This window comes from Myxine glutinosa, chromosome 4, assembly GCF_964187855.1.
Source record: "Myxine glutinosa chromosome 4, kmMyxGlut1.1, whole genome shotgun sequence".
Taxonomy (NCBI): Eukaryota; Metazoa; Chordata; class Myxini; order Myxiniformes; family Myxinidae; genus Myxine; species Myxine glutinosa.
Genome location: NC_136264.1, coordinates 6,364,830 through 6,385,225, shown reverse-complemented (window position 1 = coordinate 6,385,225; position 20,396 = coordinate 6,364,830). Strand labels below are relative to the sequence as shown.

Below are 20,396 nucleotides of genomic sequence, written 5' to 3'. Positions count from 1 at the left end.
AGCGGTTTCAGAGATATAATTATTTAATATTTTCCTTCAATCCATTATGGCTGCCAAACCATGTGACCTATGATGTTTTTGTGATCATCTTTTAATCGCCATGCCTAGTCCATGACACATGTAAAGTTTCGAGTCAATCGATTTGGTGGTTTGAGAAAAGCTTTTTTTAAAGGTTTCAGGTTCAATCCAACGGGGCTGCCAAACCATGTAACCTATGATGTCATGAATTTAATATTTCAATACAAATGTGTCATAGATCATTCGCATGCAATTTCAGATTTTTAGGATAAGGAATTCGATTTAAACATTTTGGCTGGTATACCACTTCACCTATGATGTCATCATTACCATTCTTTTGTTCCCCATTGGGAGTACTTGACAATGTGCCAAGTTTCCAATTTTTCCATTCAGTGGTTTCGGAGAAATAATTTTTATTATTATTTGCGTTTAATCCAAGATGGCTGCCATACCACATGACCTATGACGTCAAAATTATCATAAAACATTCTGCACGGGTGTCACTCCTACCATGAAAGTTTAATCTCAATTGTGTATGTGGTTGCTGAGAAAAACGAGGCTGAGCCCGGACGGACGGACGGACGGACGGACGAACAGACAATCTCACAACATAATGCCTCCTGCTTAACTCCATACAGCAAAATTACTAAAAACACGGGGGCCATGGCATTTCATGTCTTTTTCTTCTTGTTACAGACAGATCGGAAATGCAATGCAGATGGACTCGTCTATGTTCCACAGAATACCTACAGTGCATTCAGGAAGTATTCAGACCCTTTCACTTTTTTCACATTTTGTTATGTTGCAGCCTTATGCTGAAATCGTTGAAATTCATTTTTTCCCTCATCAATCTACACTCAATACTCCATAATGACAAAGAGAAAACAGGATTTTAGAAAGTTTTGCAAATTTATTAAAAAGAAAAAACTTAAATATCACATTGACATAAGTATTCATACCCTTTGCTATGGCACTTGAAATTTAGCTCAGGTGCCTCCCATTTCTCTTGATCATCTTTGAGATGTTTCTCCACCTTGATTGGAGTCCACCTGTGGTAAAATCAATTGATTGGACATGATTTGGAAAGGTACACACCTGTATATATAAGGTCTCTCAGCTGAAAATGCATATCAGAGCAAAAACCAAGCCATGAGGTCGAAGGAACTGCCTGCAGAGCTCAGAGACAGGATTGTGTCGAGGCACAGATCTGGGGAAGCCTACAAAAAATCTCTGCTGCATTGAAGGTTCCCAAGAGCACAGTGGCCTCCATAATTCTTAAATGGAAGAAGTTTGGAACAACCAGAACTCTTCCTAGAGCTGGCCGCCCGGCCAAACTGAGCAATCGGGGGAGAAGGGCCTTGGTAAGAGAGGTGACCAAGAACCCGATGGTCACTCTGGCTGAGCTCCAGAGATCCTGTGTGGAGATGGGAGAAACTTCCAGAAGGACAACCATCACTGCAACACTCCACCGATCTGGGCTTTATGGCAGAGTGGCCAGACGGAAGCCTCTCCTCAGTGAAAGACACATGAAAGCCCAGTTGGAGTTTGCAAAAACGCACCTGAAGGACTCTCAGACTGAGAAACAAGATTCTGTGGTCTGATGAAACCAAGATTGAACTGTTTGGCTTCCGTCTGGCCACTCTGCCATAAAGCCCAGATCGGTGGAGTGTTGCAGTGATGGTTGTCCTTCTGGAAGTTTCTCCCATCTCCACACAGGATCTCTGGAGCTCAGCCAGAGTGACCATGGGGTTCGTGGTCACCTCTCTTACCAAGGCCCTTCTCCCCCGATTGCTCAGTTTGGCCGGGAGGCCAGCTCTAGGAAGAGTCCTGGTTGTTCCAAACTTCTTCCATTTGAGAATTATGGAGGCCACTGTGCTCTTGGGAACCTTCAATGCAGGAGAGATTTTTTTTTTCTAGGCTTCCCCAGATCTGTGCCTCGACACAATCCTGTCTCTGAGCTCTGCAGGCAGTTCCTTCGACCTCATGGCTTGGTTTTTGCTCTGATATGCATTGTCAGCTGTGAGACCTTATATATACAGGTGTGTGCCTTTCCAAATCATGCCCAATCAATTGAATTTACCACAGGTGGACTCCAATCAAGGTGTAGAAACATCTCAAAGATGATCAAGAGAAATGGGAGGCACCTGAGCTAAATTTCAAGTGTCATAGCAAAGGGTATGAATACTTATGTCAATGTGATATTTAAGTTTTTTCTTTTTAATAAATTTGCCAAACTTTCTAAAATCCTGTTTTCTCTTTGTCATTATGGGGTAGTGAGTGTAGATTGATGAGGGGAAAAATGAATTTCAACGATTTCAGCATAAGGCTGCAACATAACAAAATGTGAAAAAAGTGAAAGGGTCTGAATACTTTCTGAATGCACTGTAATTAATAATTGAACTAGATGGTATTCATAGAATACTTTCCCTGCACAGTCAACTTGGTGTGAGCCAACTCTTTTGTTTTTAAACTTTTTTTTTGATCCAATATGGCTGCCAGACCAATTGAGCGATGACATCATAAATTTATATTCTTTAAATAATTGTTGCATAGATCACGCTGAATACATTTCAAACTGATCAGACGAAGCGTTGTCTCTGTCTAATTATGACATCCTAATCATGGCCCCAATGACGTCATCGTTAACACCACCTATTCCCCATATGGAGTTATTTACAAATGCGCCATGTTTCAATTTTTTCCATGGAGTGGTTTCGCAGATATGGAGTTGTGAAGTTTTTCCAAGATGGCGCCGGTACCACGTGACCTATGACGTCATAATAATCATTAAAATTTTATACAGGAGGAGGCGCTCCTATGGTGAAAATTTCATGTCAATCGGACCAACGTTTGCCGAGAAAATGATTTTTTTAAACGCAGACATGGCACACGTACGCACAGGAATGCTTAACCCCGCTTTTCGCTTCGCGAGCGCAAGGTAATAAGGGTCTAACACCCCCCCCCCCCCCCCCCCTCCAAATCAAAGCACTATCATGTTATCTGGTTATTTATCTTGTGTGGTGTAGTTATTGCATGTGTGCTGTATCCATGATTGCTAAATCAGGCAGACCAGCCTGACGGAAGTGAATTCCAGCATTGGAATATTGTTTGCTCACGTGTACTGGTGTCGATGCTCCTCTTGGGTGTGAACACTAGTTTACTGCACCACATCACCAGCTGGACACATGACGGAGCATTATCTCAGGCACATGAGTTCAATAATCTTAAGCTGTCAAAAGTGTTAATCGAAACGTCTTGATTTGTGTGTAAAGATCATTTTTGTGTGATTTGTGTGATTTCAGATTGTTATTCTGAGGTGTTTCTGGTTGCTGAGCCAGCTGGACCTGTGAGGGAACAGCAGAATATCACGCTGACCTGTCGCTTCCCTTCATCTGCCATTCCTTTGCCATTCGATATCAAATGGTCATTTCAAGGTGCACCTGTGCTCAATGCCAATATTTCGAGAGATACGACCTCGATATTCATTCAAGATTTCAATTCCAAAAAACAGGGCCTATGGAAGTGCAATGCACTGGATCAGACTGCGGCTTATTGTCTCACTAAAACTCGTGAGTGTCCACGTGTGTTTGTCCTCTCTACATTTCTCTTTTATCTCCTGTTTTGATGTCTTTGTGTAAAGGCTCCTGCAAGTTTCACAAACTGCAAGAGGAAAAAAAACAAAGGTGGGGGGGGGGGGGGGGGCGGTCACAGGTATCGGACCAGTAAAAAGTCAGTGGACAATTAATGTGTGTCCTATGTGGTTTCTGTGTGTCAAAGCCTCATATTAGTGGGGAGTAGTTGACAATGAGCCAGCTCTCAATTTTTTTCCATGGAGTGGTTTCACAGTGGAGGTGTGAAGTTTTTCCAAGATAGCGCCTATGCCACGTGACCTATGACGTCATAATAATCATTTACATATTCTACAGGAGGAGGCCCTCCTATGGTGAAAATTTCCCTGTAGGAATTTCTCTTTGATCCATAGCATATGTGGAGTCAATTTTGTCTCATTATTGGGTCCGTTGAAGCCTGGTGTTGGGGTTTAGCAGTTTGAGTGCTGGGTTGGGGACCTAGGATCCGGAGTTAGAGTCCCGGTTGATCGTTGAATTAAAGCCAGAAGGGTTGACTCAGCCTGTCGTCCTTCCGTGGTTGGCAAATTGAGTACCAGCTTGCTGGGATGAACGTGCCGGTGCGTGCCCGACCTGGAATAGGTACCCAGCTGCGTGTTGTAAGAGGCGACTAAAGGGCTGGCATCAGGAAGGGAATCCAGCCATAAAAAACATTGCCACAAAAAGGGAACCATGATGATTGTCATGGGGCCTAACTCTAACCCTAACAACAACTAACCCTAACAACCCTAACAACAACTAACCCTAACCCTAACAACTCGGTGATTAAAATAGTGTATTTTTACCTCTATCACCGAGGGTGGGTGGACGGAGGTTATGTTTTCACCCCTGTCTATTTGTCTGATTGTTGTTTGTCTGTCTGTCTGTGAACGGGTATGGATGGATTCGAACGAAATTTGGTAGACAGGTGGGTTGTATGACAATGGCTTTACCAAGGAATGGTAAAGTTTTGTGTCAATCGGATCAACGGTTGCCGAGAAAATGAATTTTAAAAACGCAGACACACACGCAACCAATCATTTAACCCTGATTTTCGCTTCATGAGTGCAGTGTAAAAATTGGCCCTCACCTGTCATACAACATCCATTCCATGGTTTACATCAAGGTCACAGTTAAGGTCACCAGCATGGCCGAGCGGTCTTCATGATGGACTCAAGTGAGGTGCAGCAACAGGTAAGGTGAGCCAGCTAAATGCAATTGTCTGAAAAACTTTTACATTTGCTGATTCTGCTGAGCAGATTCGGTCGTAGTACTTTATAGGTATCTTGAGGTGACTTGATGTCTATGATTCGTATCCCACTGATAGGCCGGATCTGGATCCGGACCTGAACCAAAATCGAATCGGCTTGTTCTCGTCACCTACCCAAACCATCCACCTGCTTTTGTCACAAAGCATCCACACCTTTCTGAGTTATTGTGCTGTACATCGTCATTCGCTTCATCTCTCAATGGTGAAGAATCTCAGAACAAAAAAATCTTTTTTAAGGTATCGGATCCGGATCTTCACCAAAATCAACTAATTGGTGCGTTTCACACACCCAACCGGTCCACTAAGTTTTGTCCGAATCTAACCATAACTTTTTAAGATGTCCTGCTCACAGACAAACAGATATAACCTCCGTACACATTAGGTGGCGCAGGTAATGAATCTTAATTTACTCAACTTCATCCAAAATTCATCCTTAATCTATAAACTGTCCCCAAAACGTTCTTTTGTTACAGATTCTGTCACTTCTGCAGGCTGGAAATGTCTGAAAGAATCTGCTGAAAAACCCATGATGACATTGCTGCCTATTATTCTCCCTATTGTGGTTTTAGTCCTTTTCATGGGTGTTTTTGCCCTTGGATGGTGGTGTTCGACGTGGTTCACGAAAAGGTGTGATGCAACAAGTAATGTCTAAAATGTAACAGGAACTAGAATGGGAATGTCGGGTGATATATGAATGAACAAATGTTAGTCATTGCCTTTTACTTTGAGATGAAACGAAAGGGTTGTTTTACAAAAAGCCATCTACGTAGTAAACATGTCCATCAGACTAGTGCAGAGCTAATCCTTAAACAGGGCTTCACAAAGTATTCACACCCCTTGACTTTTTCACATTTTGTTGTGTTGCAGACTCAATTTAAAATGGGTTAAATTTAGATTTTTTGGAACTCACCAAAATACCCCACAATAATACATAATACCCACACATAATACCCCACAATGTCAAAGTGGAATGTTGTATGGAATATTTTACAAAAAATTGAAAAATGAAATAATAATATCAAATTTACATAAGTATTCAACCCCGAGCCAATACTTCATAGAAGAGTCTTTATCAGCGATGACTGCTTCAAATCTTCTTGGGTATGTCTGTATCAGATTTGCACCTCTGGATTTGGGGAGTTTCTCCCATTCTTCCTTACAGATTTGCTCAGGCTCTGTCAAGTTAGATGCGGAGCGTCGGTGAATAGCAATCTTCAAGTGTTTCCACAATTATATTCTCAATGGGATTCAAGTCTGCACTTTGACTGGGCCACTCCAGAACTTTCATGTTCTTGTTCTGCAGCCATTCCAGTGTTGCTTTGGCTGTATGCTTGGGGTCATTGTCCTGTTGGAATGTAAATCTTCACATCAGTCGAAGATCTTTTTTTACTCTGCAGCAGGTTATCTTCAATGATTTGGCCTCATTCAATGTTTCCTTTATCCTTACAAGTTTTATAAAAGTTTTTTGGGAATACAAAGTCATGGCTCGTGAATGAGCTAACACATTAAACACGAAAAACATAAACGGACACATAAAACGTATTTTAAAGGGAGCGGTAGACAAGAAGGGAGGGGGGGGGGGGAGGGAAGCACACAAACACAACAGCAGTAGAGAACAGGGACTTCGGTACATCTGTGGAAGAGAGAGGGTTGGGGTGGGGGAGGAGAAGGGGGAGGGTACAGGTACACGGTATAAAACAAGTGGACACAACTTGGAATTTCAGGAATGAAGTCGGAGATTGAAAAAGGTGGATTTGAGGTGCATTAACGGGGGTAGAAAAGATCAAGGTTTTGGATGGGGGAAGATAAGAGATGGTGGTGAACAGCTGTTTTAAAGACCTGGAGTGAGGAGTGGGATTGAAGAGAGTGTGAGAGTTTGTTCCAGAGGCGGGAGAAAAGTGGATTGAAAGAGTGAAGGTGAGCAGAGAGTCTTGATTTTGGCAGTTTAACCATGAGGGTTGCTGGCAGATATTGTGCATCCTGAAGAAATATTTGGGGGACAGAGCTGGGGGAGCAAGGCCGGATATGAGGCGGCAGAAGACAGAAAGTCCACAAGCCTACCTGCGATGAGCGAAAGTATCCCAGTCCCTGCTGCTGAAAAGCATCCCCACAGCATGATGCTGCCACCACCATGCTTCACAGTAAGGATGGTGTTAGATGTGTGATAATCCAGGTGCTCGGTTCCCGCCAGATGAAGCGCTTTGCATTCAGGCCACAGGGTTCAGTTTTCATCTCATCAGACCAGATAATATTTTGCCTCATGTATTTTCCTTGGAAATCAGCCAACATTACTGCTTTACACAAAAAATGGGCAAAAACAGATCCTTGCATCCATACGCCAATCATACTGCTCCCAATCATCAGCAAGGTCATGGAATCTATCATCACTTTGGATATCAAATAATAATAATAATAATAATGCATTTATTTTATATAGCGCTTTTCAGGAAGCCCAAAGACGCTTTGACAGAGTGCAGGGCAAATCTTTCCTCTTCTCCAATGGCATGATCTCTGATCATCAATTTGGATTCAGACCCTGTCACTCTACTCTGGACATGCTGCTTCTGCTGTCACAACAATGGATGGAGGTCCTCAATGCCAAACAGAAATCAGAGCTGTCTCCCTTGACATATCACATGCCTTCGATACCGTCTGTCACCCCGCTCTGCTCACCAAACTCCCCCCCTTATGGTATACATGGAAATCTCCATGCATGGCTTGCGGACTTCCTCTCTGGTCATAGTCTACATGTGACCCTGAATGGATTTCTCTCATCTCCCTTTCCTGTCCAGGCTGGAGTTCCCCAAGGCAGTGTTCTGAGTCCTGTGCTTTTTCTGGTCTTCATTAATGATCTCTCCGATTCTCTATCTTCTTGCTGATGACTCTCTGCTGCTCCATATCTCAACTCTCAGATCGGCAGGCAACAACCTCTTCACTCTCTGCAGACCTGGACAATATCACAAACTGGTCAAACAAGTGGGACATGTTTTTCAATCCTGACAAATCTCACACTCTCACTTTGTCTCTCCATAAAGACCGTCGGGAAAACCCTCCAATCTACTTTCTCAACAATCCTCTTGAAGAAGTTCTGTCACTCAAGTTTTTGGGTCTCAGTATCTGCCATAATCTTTCCTGGGAAAATCACATTTCCAAGCTGGCCTCCAAAGCCAGTCGCCGACTGGACATCCTCCATCGTGCGAAGTCCTTTCTTGGCACACCTGAGCTCCTCATCACATATAAAGCTTTCATCCGCAGCTTGATGGAGTTTTGCTCTCCCCTCTGGGCTCGTGCACCTGCCTCACACCTAGCTCGGCTTCACGCTGTGGAAACTAAAGCTTTTAGTATCATTGGAATCTCCCGTGATAAAGCTGTTTCTGAGGGCCTTTCACTCTCTCTCCGCAGACAGGTTGGTGATCTTTGTCTCTTCTGCCGACTTCTCTCCATCCTGGCTCCCCCTGCTGTGTCTGTGCGCTGTCCCCCAAATATTCTTGCAGGACGCATAAGAACTGCCAGCAACTCTCTTCTGATGAAACTGCCAAAATCAAGACTGTCTGCTCACCTTCACCCTTTCATTCCTCTTTTCTCCTGCCTGTGGAACATGCTCCCACATTCTCTTCAATCCCACTCTTCCCTCCCGGTCTTTAAAACAGCTGTTCACCACAATCTCATATCTTCCCCCATCCAAAACCTTGATCTTTTCTACCCCCATTAATACACCCCAAATCCATCTTTTTCAATCTCCAACTTCATTCCTGAAATAGATGGTACTGTTCATTTGTTTTATACCCTGTACCCCCCCCCCCCCTCCCCAACCCCACTCCCACCCCTGTCCTCCCCTTCCACAGATCTACCAACATCCTTGTTCTCTACTGTTGTTGTGCTTCTGTGCTTTCCTTTCTCTCCCCCTCTTGTCTCCTGCTCCCTCTTTTGTATGTTTTATGTGTTTCTGTTAATGTTTTTATGTGTTCGTGTCGGAGACACTTGATAGACAAAGGATTATTTATTACGTATGTACGGAGAGAAAGTTTTTCCTCAGACAAGCAGATCTCTAAATTCTACTCAAACTGCATCAAATATATATACAAAACTAGCTGAGGTACCCGGCTTCACCCGGGTTGAATAAGAATAATACAAATATATGATGAAAAGAACATATATATTTTAGAGCAATATCACAGTACATTTCCTACATGACGTTTTGTCAATTTTCAATTTCTCAAAACCTCTTGGTATACAACATTTCTGGTTTTCATACTTGGTGCCAAGACAAAGATTGCTTGGTTTTCCAACCCTCGAGCAGCCCACGTACAGCTGGCCATGGGAAGTACCCGGCATTGCCGGGCGAGGGAAGGGAGGGGAGGAGGAAGGGGAGGGGAGGGGAGGGGAGGAGAGGGTGGGGAGGGGAGAAGAGGGGGGGAGGGGAGAAGAGGAGGGGAGGGGAGAAGAGGAGGGAGGGGGAGGAGGAGAGGGGAGAAGAGGAGGGCGAGGGGGAGGAGGAGAGGGGAGGGGGGAGGGGGAGTGGAGGGGGGAGGGGGAGGGGGAGGGGGGAGTGGAGGGGGAGGGGGGGAGGGGAGGGGAGGGGGGAGGGGGGGGGGAGGGGAGGTGAGGGGGGAGGGGGAGGGGGAGGGGGAGGGGAAGGGGGGAGGGGGAGGGAGGGTGTGAGGGGGAGGGGTGAGGGGGGAGGGGGAGGGGAGTGGAAGGGGGGGAGGGGAGGGAGAGGGGGAGGGGAGGGGAGAGGGGGAGAGGGGGAGGGGGGGAGGGGAGGGGAGAGGGGGAGGGGGGGGGGAGGGGGGAGGGGTGGGGGGAGGGGGGAGGGGAGGGGGGAGGGTGGAGGGGAGGGGGGAGGGGTGGGGGGAGGGGGGAGGGGAGGGGGGAGGGGGAGGGGGAAGGGGGGATGGGAGGGGGGAGGGTAGGGGAGGGAAGGGGGGGAGGGAAGGGATGGGAGGGGGGAGGGGAGGGGGGAGGGGGGAGGGGGGAGGGGGGGAACGGCTAGCTTGGCAAGCGATAGCAGGCTTTTTACTTTTATTTTTACCTCAATGAGGGCTATCTATCTATAATTCCAGTAATCTCTGTACGTTTGTACGTTTGTACGTCTGTACGTCTGTACGTCTGTGACCGCTGTTTCTCGACAACCACGGGTCCGATATACTTTTAACTTGCCAGGTATATTGCTGGGGACCCGAGGATGTGCCTTTTCAAGGTTTCATATTAATCGGACAATTACTTACCGAGCTATGTCCAAAAAACGATTCAACCAATCAGAGAGCAGCGAACGATCGCGTGTGCCGAACGTGGAGGACACACTCTGCCTCGGATGGCACATTTGAGAGCGTATTCATTTATTTCACGTTTGCAAACTATGTTGGCGTTAAACTATGTTTTAAAACTAATAAAACCGAATTTGCGATTCATTCGCTTTCCTGCGCGTTTGTGCACGCGATGGCGATTTCTTTACCAAACTCCGGAAGCCGTTCGCTTTGGACCAAACCATTGCATGTAAATAGAGGGGGGGGATTGTCACCGTACTCGCAAGCCGTTCGCTTTGGACCAAACCATTTCATGTAAATAGAGGGGGGGGATATAATTTTAGATATAGATATAGTACGGGCAATGCCCTAGTATATATAGTCCATGCTTGGAGCCTTCAAGTTCAACATAAAGTTTTTTTATGAAAAATAATGCAGATGTATAACAATCCACCAATGCAAGTTCAGAAATGAATGCAGATCCTTTACTTTGCGATACAAACACAGTTCCCGCCATTTCCACTCACGATCGAGGCCTCCACAGTGACCGCGCCTCTTCTTCCTCCTACAACTTCGTCTCACTTCTTTCACTCAAAATGCACGAAATTCTGCCGCATGAAATTATGTAGAGGCCTCGTCGGGGGGATATAAGGTAGATAAGGAAGGCGTTGTAACAGAAGATTCAAAATAAAAGTGGAAGAACAAAAGGAAATGGGAGCTATTCTGGACCCACAGCCAAACCCGACAAACCATTGCAATACACCCCGAACGTCTCGCGCCGCCACAAACTACACCATGGAATTGCAGCTGGCGCGGTTTTTTTAAACCATTGATATTAAAATAAAACGTAGCCTAAAACCACCGGGATTTTATGCTGATTCCGAATCTGTGTCTAAAACTTTTCTCCGATGTGTAGTTCTTGAGTTATAGGCAGACATACATACACACACACACACACACACACACACACACACACACACACACACACACACACACACACACACACACACACACACACACACACACACACACACACACACACACACACACACACACACACACACACACACACACACACACACACACACACACTCCTCCTTTATATATAGAGATGTTTTACAACAAAAGGAAGGCAAAAGTGGAAACCGAAGCATAAGATAAGAACAAAAGCTGATGCAACTGACCCTTGGCTTCACATTTTCACAAGGTCATACCACAGATAAAACATGTTTTTGCCAGTTTAGCACAGAGAAGCAGTTCTGCCCAGCAACTGCGAGATGGCTCTCAGCCAACGCAATAAAAACAAGCATATCTCCTTTTGCCTGGCTCAACTATATCACATGATGAATTTACCCAACATGCTTTTCGGCCATTGCTGTCTTGTCCGATTGGTCCAGAGATCACAATTATTCATTTTTACCCCGACATTAGCTCTTACACTTGCCTCGACTTTGTATACAAAACAAAATGCTATCAGCGTCTTTCACGTGCCTTTTTGCAAACTCCAGGTGTGCTGTCATGTGGCTTTTTCTCAGGAGTGCCTTCTGTCAGACCACTTTCCCATAAAACCTAGATTTGTGAAGTACTGTAGAAACTGTTCCAGCAGGTTCTCCCGTCTCAGCCAAGGAACTCTGTAGTCTGTCAGAGTGGTCATTGGGTTCTTCATCACCTCCCTGACCAAGGTCCTTCTTGCCCAGTTGCTCGGTTTGGTCGGATGGCCAGCTCTAGGAAGAATCTCAATAGGTCCATTATCTTTACATTTCCTAAGGCTGGAGCTCACTGTGCTCTTGGGAACTTTCAACACTCTAGAAATTGTTTTATACCCTTTCCCAGATCTAGGCCTCCTCACAGTTCTAGCACGGAACTCTATGGATAATTCCTTGGACTTCATGGTGGAGTTTCTGCTCTGACATGGACTGCCAACTGTGGGACCTTATATAGAAAGGTGTGTTTCTTTATAAATCATCTCCAATCAATTGAATTGGTCACAGGTGGCCTCCAATCAAGTTGTAGAGACATCTCAAGGATGATCAAAGGAAATTGGATGCACCTCAGCCCAATTTGGAGTGTCATAGCAAAAGCGTTGAATATTTATTGACTCGACTTTTAAGATTTTCATTTTAAATTATGTTGTAAGATTCTCTAAAAAAATTAATTTCACTTTGACTTAATGGGTTATTATGTGTGGATCAGTGACAAAAAAAAAAAATCTCAATTTAATTCATTTTAAACGTCAAGGGGTGTGTATACTTTCTGAAGGCACTGTACATATGAGCTCTCTTAACCAGTCTATATTTGATTCTTAACTGGTCTATAAATTGTTAGATTGGTGCTTTTGGATGGGATTAATAAGCTGGAGACCTGACTATTTGCTTTGATCGCCGGTGGACATTAAAGATCCCATTGTGTCTTTCTAAGAAGAGATGCAATTTATCTTCGTCACTTTGGCAAACTTCCAAATTCTTGCTCTACCTTAGAGGGGAAACTGCATCAGAGGCAGGCACTCCACCATGCTCCCACCAACGATGCAAACCCATAGCATGTGCGGCACACAAATGAATGAATGAGTGTGCAAATCTAAATTTTGTTAAAAAATAAGAATGACTGCACTGTGGTCACAACCTGCGACAAAATCCAGTAACAGGCTGATTGGGAAACACATTTAATGTGTGATTATGGGTTATTTTATGTGTGATAATGTGTGATGTGTGTGATATTGGGAGATCTCGCGAGATCTTGTCGGGACGGTCACGGTTTTTCGAAGCTGGTCCACGATCTTCACGCACGCTCGAAGTTAAGTAATTGTCACATTTGTATTTTTGTCGAAACTATTTATCTTACGTGTGTGTACCTTTTGCATGTCCCTCGGCAGATTATCGGTGTTAATCTTTCATACCTGTAAAAAATAGTCGAGTATTTCATGCCGCGGCCTAGTTGTTGAAGCTTCCGACCTTGAGGCCTGATTCTCTCCGGGCATCCAAAGCGGTTATTTTTTCATTCATGTGTTTGTCAAATTTCAACTCGTTATTTTATCGTCCAAGCGTTATTGTTTGTTTATAGTTAGTTTTGGTTTGAATTTCCTGTAACTCATAATGAATTAATCGTGTTCTGCTCCGCGTGTGCGGCCTTGTACCCCCATCGGTGTTTGTTTACTGAAGTCCCCTACATCGTGTTTTGCTTGGTTCTTAGTTTTTTCCCTTCTACCCCGAACATAATACTCTTTGTCTAACGTTTTAAATACGTTTATTTAAAATACCCCCACCCCCAAAAAAATAAAAAATAAAAATAACCAAAAACATTTATTTTCCTTTCTCCACATGTGCTTTGTCTCATCCTGTACTTTCTGTCCAGGTGTGCTGTTCGCCCGCCCCCATTATCTCCTTGCCATCCACCTTTTGCCCTGTCCACGTGACTCGTGGTGGTCCCTCTCGGCTCTCCCCCCGTTGGTACTTTGTGCATATAAGATTGTTTACGGTTCTGTTTTAATATTATTTAAATATGTATAAACTTTCCCCTTCAGTGTTTTATTCAGTGGTATATTAGAACACGCTGTTTTTCTTCCTATTTAAAAGGCTTTTTTTCAAATTCCTCTCCATCTCATTCCACGTCAAAAAAAAGAAATTCAATCTCTTATACGTCTCCCTCACTACATGGTCTAAATTCACATTCATTCCCCCCTCCTCCATTGTTCTGAATTGGATTGCTAACTTGAAAATCACAACAAACCCAATTTGTTATCAATGTTCGTCTTTCATGAATCATCCACTTTCGAAACTCCCCTCTTGCCCCTCCCCTCCAAATCCCCCCCCTTGCACCTACACTCCTAAACTCCCCCCTTGCCCCTCCACTCCTAAACTCCCCCCTTGCCCCTCCACTCCTGAACTTCCTCCTTGCCCCTCCCCTCCAAATCCCCCCCTTGCCCCTACACTTCTAAACTCCCCCCTTACCCCTCCCCCCCTCACTCCTCCCCTTCAAAACTCCCACCCAACCCCTCCCATTCAAATCTCCCCCCATACCATTCCTCTCCAATTCTCCCTCCTCCGCCCTCCTCCTCAAAGCTGCTGCCTCCCCACTTCGTCTCCCTTCTATCTCATACCTCCACCCCCCCAACCTTCTACTTTCCTCTGCCCCCCCTCAAACAACCCCTCACTGTGCCTCATCCCTTCACCATCGAACATTTCATCCTCCTCATCCTTCCCTTTCTTGGAACTCTTCTGTAATATCTGACACACTATCAACTGCTCTTCCTACCTCCCCCTCTCATCCTTCATCTTACCCGACTCCTCCCCTCCCCTGTCCTGTACCCGATGCTCCCCCTCTCTCTTCATTAACGGTATGGACCTCAAACATCCGGGGCCTTCGCTAAAACCTGACTGATCTCTCCATACAGGTTGCTTCTGACGATCCAGACTTGATCTGCCTGACAGAGACTTTCCTCCTTCAAGATGTCTCTGATTCCTTAATATCTCTTCCTGGTTACTCCCTCCTCCGGTATGATAGACCTGAGCCTCGTCCTGGTGGTGGGGTGGCTATCTTTATCGAAAACTCTCTTCCTCACTCTCCTTGCACTGCCCTCTCTCCACCTCACCCCCAGGAGTACCTCTGGCTACGGCTTCCTCTCCGCTCCCACCTTTTGTTCATATGTGTTCTGTACCGTCCCCCAAACAGTGATGACTCCATTTACATTTCACTGTCTGACAACGTGGACCAACTTCTATCCACTCATCCCAACTCTCTCTTCCTCATATGTGGTGACTTCAACTGTCATCATGCCAGCTGGTTGGGTGTGGGTTCCTCTCTCACCAGTCATGGCACCTCAGCAAAGGACTTCTGTGACTCACTGGGATTGACACAATCTGTCAATTTCCCGACCCGGATCTCAGCCAATGGAGTATCTTCTCTTCTAGACTTGGTTATGACAAACTTCCCTGCTAATGTCTGCTGCTCTTCTTCTGCTCCAATCGGTTCTTCTGATCATGTGCTTGTCAAAGTGGACATCTCTCTGGCCATTCTCAGAGAGCCTCCTCAGTCTCGACCAGTCTGGCATTTCACTCAGGCCGACTGGGACGGTCTTCAAGCAGCCATCAATCGCCTGGATTGGTCTCCCATCTCCACTGCCTCTGACATTAATTCTTCCTGGGAATTCTTCCAAAGCAAACTGCTCTCTCTCATGCACAGATTTATCCCATCTCGTCTTCAGTTGCCTTACCCTTCCTCCCGTCCATGGTACACTGAAACTTGTGGTGAGGCATTTGCCCTGAAACAACTTGCCTTTGCCTCTTGAAAGGCAAATCCAACTGAAGGCAATCTCAGTTCCTTCCATCAAGCTCAGAACAAGTGTGTCTACCCTCAGGAGTGCCAGGAAGCACTATCTCTCCACACTCAAGAATGAACTCTCAAACCTGTCTCCTTCCTCCAAATCTTGGTGGCGTCTGGTCAAATCCGTTTCTGGTGTTTGTTCCTCCTCCATCCCCTCCCTTTCCTCAAATGGCCACACAGTTGACATCGCATGTGACAAAGCCGAATGCCTCAACTCTGTTTGCCTCTAAATCTTTAGTCCCAAACCCATCTCTCTCTGTTCCCACCTTTCCCAGTCGAACCCAACTGCTCCTGGACTCTGTGTCCTTCTCTCCTGACAAGGTGGAGGAGTTTTTGTCTAACCTCGACTTTGATTCTGCAACTGGACCAGACGGCATCAGCCCACGGGTCCTAAAATCCTGCTCTGCTGCTCTATCTCACCCTCTCTCTGTTCTTTTCACCCTCTCTTTTGCTCAAGGTCATCTGCCAGCATCCTGGAAATCAGCAAACATTACCGCTTTACACAAAAAATGTGCAAAAACAGATCCTTGCAACTACAGACCAATCAGCCTGCTCCCAATTATCAGCAAAGTCGTGGAATCCATCATTGCTTTGGATATGAAATCTTTCCTCTTCTCCAATGGCTTGATCTCTGATCATCAATTTGGTTTCAGACCAGGTCACTCAACTCTGGACATGCTGCTTCTGCTTTCTCAACAATGGATGGAGGTCCTCAATGCCAAACTGGAAATCAGAGCTGTCTCCCTTGACATATCACGTGCCTTCGATACGGTCTGGCGCCCAGCTCTGCTCACCAAACTCTCCTCCTATGGTATCCATGGAAATCTCCATGCATGGCTTGCGGACTTCCTCTCTGGTCGTAGTCAACGTGTGGCCCTGAATGGATTTCTCTCATCTCCCCTTCCTGTTCAGGCTGGAGTTCCCCAAGGCAGTGTTCTGGGCCCTGTGCTTTTTCTGGTCTTTATCAATGATCTCTCCGACTCTCTGGAAAATCCTCTCTATCTCTTTGCTGATGACAGCACTCTCTGCCGCTCCATTCCTCTACCCTAAGGTTGGCAGTCTGCAGCCTCCTCACTCTCTGAAGACTTGGACAAAATCACAGACTGGTCAAACAAGTGGAACATGTGTTTCAATCCTGACAAATCTCACACTCTTACGATGTCTCTCCGAAAAGATCGACTGGACAACCCTCCCATCTACTTTCTCAACAATCCTCTCCAAGAAGTTCTGTCGCTCACGCTTTTGGGTCTCACTATCTGCCATGATCTTTCTTGGGAAAACCACATTTCCAAGCTGGCCTCCAAAGCCAGTCGCCGACTGGGCATCCTCTGTCGTGCGAAGTCCTTCCTCGGCACACCTGAGCTCCTCACCACATTCAAGGCTTTCATCCGCAGCTCAATGGAATACTGTTCTCCCCTATGGGCCGGTGCTCCTGCCTCACACCTAGCTCGGCTTCACGCTGTTGAAACCAAAGCTTTCAGAATTATTGGAATCTCCCGCGATGAAGCTATCTCTGAGGGCCTTTCACTCACTCACCGCAGGCAGGTAGGTGGTCTTTCTGTCTTCTACCGACTCCTCTCCGGCCTTGCTCCCCCAGCTCTCTCTGTGCTCTGCCCCCCAAATATTCCTACAGGTCGCACAAGATCTGCCAGCAACCCCCTGATGGTTAAACTGCCGAAATCTCGGCTCTCTGCTCACCTTCACTCTTTCATTCCTCTTTTCTCCCGCCTCTGGAACAAACTCCCACACTCCCTTCAATCCCACTCCTCCCTCCAGGTCTTTAAAACTGCTGTTCACCACCATCTCTTATCTTCCCCCATCCAAAACCTTGATCTTTTCTACCCCCGCTAATTCACCCCAGATCCACCTTGTTTGAAATTCCAACTTCTTTCCTGGAAGTCCTGGCACTGTCCATATGTTTTATACCTCTCCCACCCCCCCCCCCCCTTCCCATGCCCTCCCCCAAAGCCCTCTCCCTCCCACAGATCTCTCCATGTCTCCATGTCTCTCGGTCCCTGCTCTCAAATGTTGTGTTTGTGTCCTTCCCCCTCTCTCCCCATCTTGTCTACCGCTCCCGATGTTATATGTTTTATGTGTCGGTTTGTCTTTCTGTGTGATTAATATTCGCTCTTTCATGAACCTCGATCTTGTATACAAAAAAAAAAAAAAAAAAATTAAAAGATGAACAGAGACATCGGGAAAAACATTTAATGTGCTATTAAAAGATGAACAGGGAGATTGGGAAACATACATTCGATGTGCTATTCAAAGATAAACAGTGTGATTGGGAAAAACATTTAATGTGTGATTAAAAGATGAACAGAGACGTTGGGAAACACATTTAATGCGCTATTAAAAGATGAACAGGGAGATTGTGAAACACACATTCGATGTGCTATTCAAAGGTAAACAGTGTGATTGGGAAACACATTTAATGTGTGATTAAAAGATGAACAGAGATGTTGGGAAACACATTTAATGCGCTATTAAATGATGAACAGGGAGATTGGGAAACACACATTCGATGGGCTATTCAAAGATAAAAAGTGTGATTGGGAAACACATTTAATGTGTGATTAAAAGATGAACAGAGACGTTGGGAAACACATTGAAGTGTTATTAAAAGATTAACTTTACACCTTTTATCCATGACATCCTCCAATGGTTATATGAGAAGGAGGATTCGTCACAGGGTCACGGATCACCTAACGCTAATATGTGGCCATTCAAAAATTGTCATGCTTTTATAAAGTAATTTGTGTCACGCCACGCTTGATTCTGTAAAGTAACACTTGATTGCCATGCGTCATATTCTGATGGGTTGAATAAATCTTACTATTATTCTCCATTTGATTAGATTTTTCAGGGTCCCTCATCGTGAATAACACTTGACCCAAACAAAGCCAATGGAAATCTGACGCAAAAAAACCCCAGCATTGTCTGATCAGCAGAGGCCTGAAGGCCTGATGTGTTAGGCCCACCAGAAAACCAAGATGGCGGCCATATAAATTTGTCTCAGTGCTATGATGGGTGGGGTAAATTGACAGATGTGAGTCTGGTCAGGGCGCTATCCGACAAATAGGTGCACATTTCAAAAATCGACCCCCAACAATAACCACAACAACAACAACAACAACAACAACAACAACAACAGCAATGTGAAGCTCTTGTAGACCTGTGAAAAATGATAATTTAATAACTTGTAACAAACAATAATGTAATAAATAAATAACTTGATGGTATTGAGAGAATAATTACCATGTGCAGTCAAAATTGGTGCGAGGCAACTCTTCTGTTTTTGAAGAGTTTTAGGAGCCAACATGGCTTCCAGACCACGTGAGCGATGACATCATAACTTTATATTCTCTAATATAATTGTTGCGTAGATCACACTCAAGAAATTTCACTGATCAGACGAAGCTTTGTCCCTGTCGAATTATGACGTCATCGTTAAAAACACTTATTGCCCATGCCAGAGATCTTTACAACGAGGGACGTTTCAATTTTTTCTATGGAGTGGTTTTGGAGATATAGATGGTCCCTGTACCATGTGACCTATGTCGTCATAATTATTATTAAAATATTATACAGGAGGAGGTGCTCCTATTGTCAAAATTTTGTGTCCATCGGACAACAGTTGCAGAGAAGCAAATTCATACTGATCGGATGAAGCGTTCGTTATACCTGTCAAATTATGACGTCAAAATGAAGGCAGGAATGACATCATCATCAACATATCTTATTCCCATTGGAAAGTACTTGACAATGAGCCTTGTTTCAAATTTTTCCATGTAGTGGTTTCGGAGATTTAGAGGTGTAAATATTTTCCAAGATGGCGGCTACACCACGTGACCTATTATGACGTCATGTTTATGATTTTAAAAATTCTACAGGTGGAGGTGCTTCTAGGGTAAAACTTCGTGTCAATCGGACGCTTGCCAAAAAAGTGAATTTTAAAATTGCAGACACCACACGCACGCTACATGTACGCCACACGTATGCGACACACACGCGACATGCACGCCACACGCACGCCACATACAAGCCAGTCGCACGCCACATGCACGCCAGACGCATGCCACACGCACGCCACACGTATGTCAGTAGTGTAATAATGTTGCTTCTGGGACACCTCCGTTTAACATGGGAAATCCCTATCTAATGTCATTTACCCCCTTGTCTTTTTCAAAAATCATAAACACCTCTATTTCTCCCACCCTCATCTTTATGAACCTTTTGTCTGTAGTACCTATCCTTAATGTTGTTCATTAGACCACTCAAACACTACAAATATTTGTTTTCTCTTATAGACCTATCATCCTTCTTCTACATATCATCTGGCAGATTAATCTTTGACCCACTCAAACATTGACCCATTCACTTCCATATTAATTCTTTCCCTCCCTCATTGCCCCTAAACACCTATATTTCTCTCACCCTGTTCTTTACGAACCTTCTAACCTTTTGACATGTTATCCTTATTCATTAGACCACTTAAACACCTGTGATCCTTCTGACCTCATGGACCTTTTAACCTTTTACTCTTAATATCATCTGGTGAATATAACCCACTCAAACAACGACCCTACAAATATTTGTTTATGCGTGGGAAATAATTTAATTCTCCTACAACTCTCTTCACCATCTAATATATTAACAAAAAATATGTTTGAGTTTGGTTCTTTATTAAGATATTTTAACTGAGCTAAGATAAAATGGTAAACCTCCCTCAATGTTCTTGCTTGAGCGCCTCCAGTGCCACATACCATTTTTAAATTAAAGTATATATTTTCCTGACAACCATCAAAGTTTTCCGTCCACTCAAAAATATTTCCATCTTTTTTACCCAATTCACCGGTATTTAAATTAATTCTCTTATTTGTTTTGTGAACTTTTTTACCAGTTGCCTTTTCAATTATACCTATTTGATATTTTTCA

The 20,396-nt window shown here is 44.6% G+C and overlaps 1 protein-coding gene across 1 annotated transcript in view; it reads left to right on the top strand.

Moving 5' to 3' along the window:
• LOC137426038 (uncharacterized) overlaps window positions 1-20,396 on the top strand; it is a 202,993-nt gene that overhangs the window by 99,097 nt on the left and 83,500 nt on the right. Inside the window, exons 3-4 of the mRNA XM_068114761.2 lie at window positions 3,321-3,587; window positions 5,367-5,520. Coding sequence (XP_067970862.2) covers window positions 3,321-3,587; window positions 5,367-5,520 — 421 coding nt within the window. The remainder of the gene's footprint in view (window positions 1-3,320; window positions 3,588-5,366; window positions 5,521-20,396) is intronic.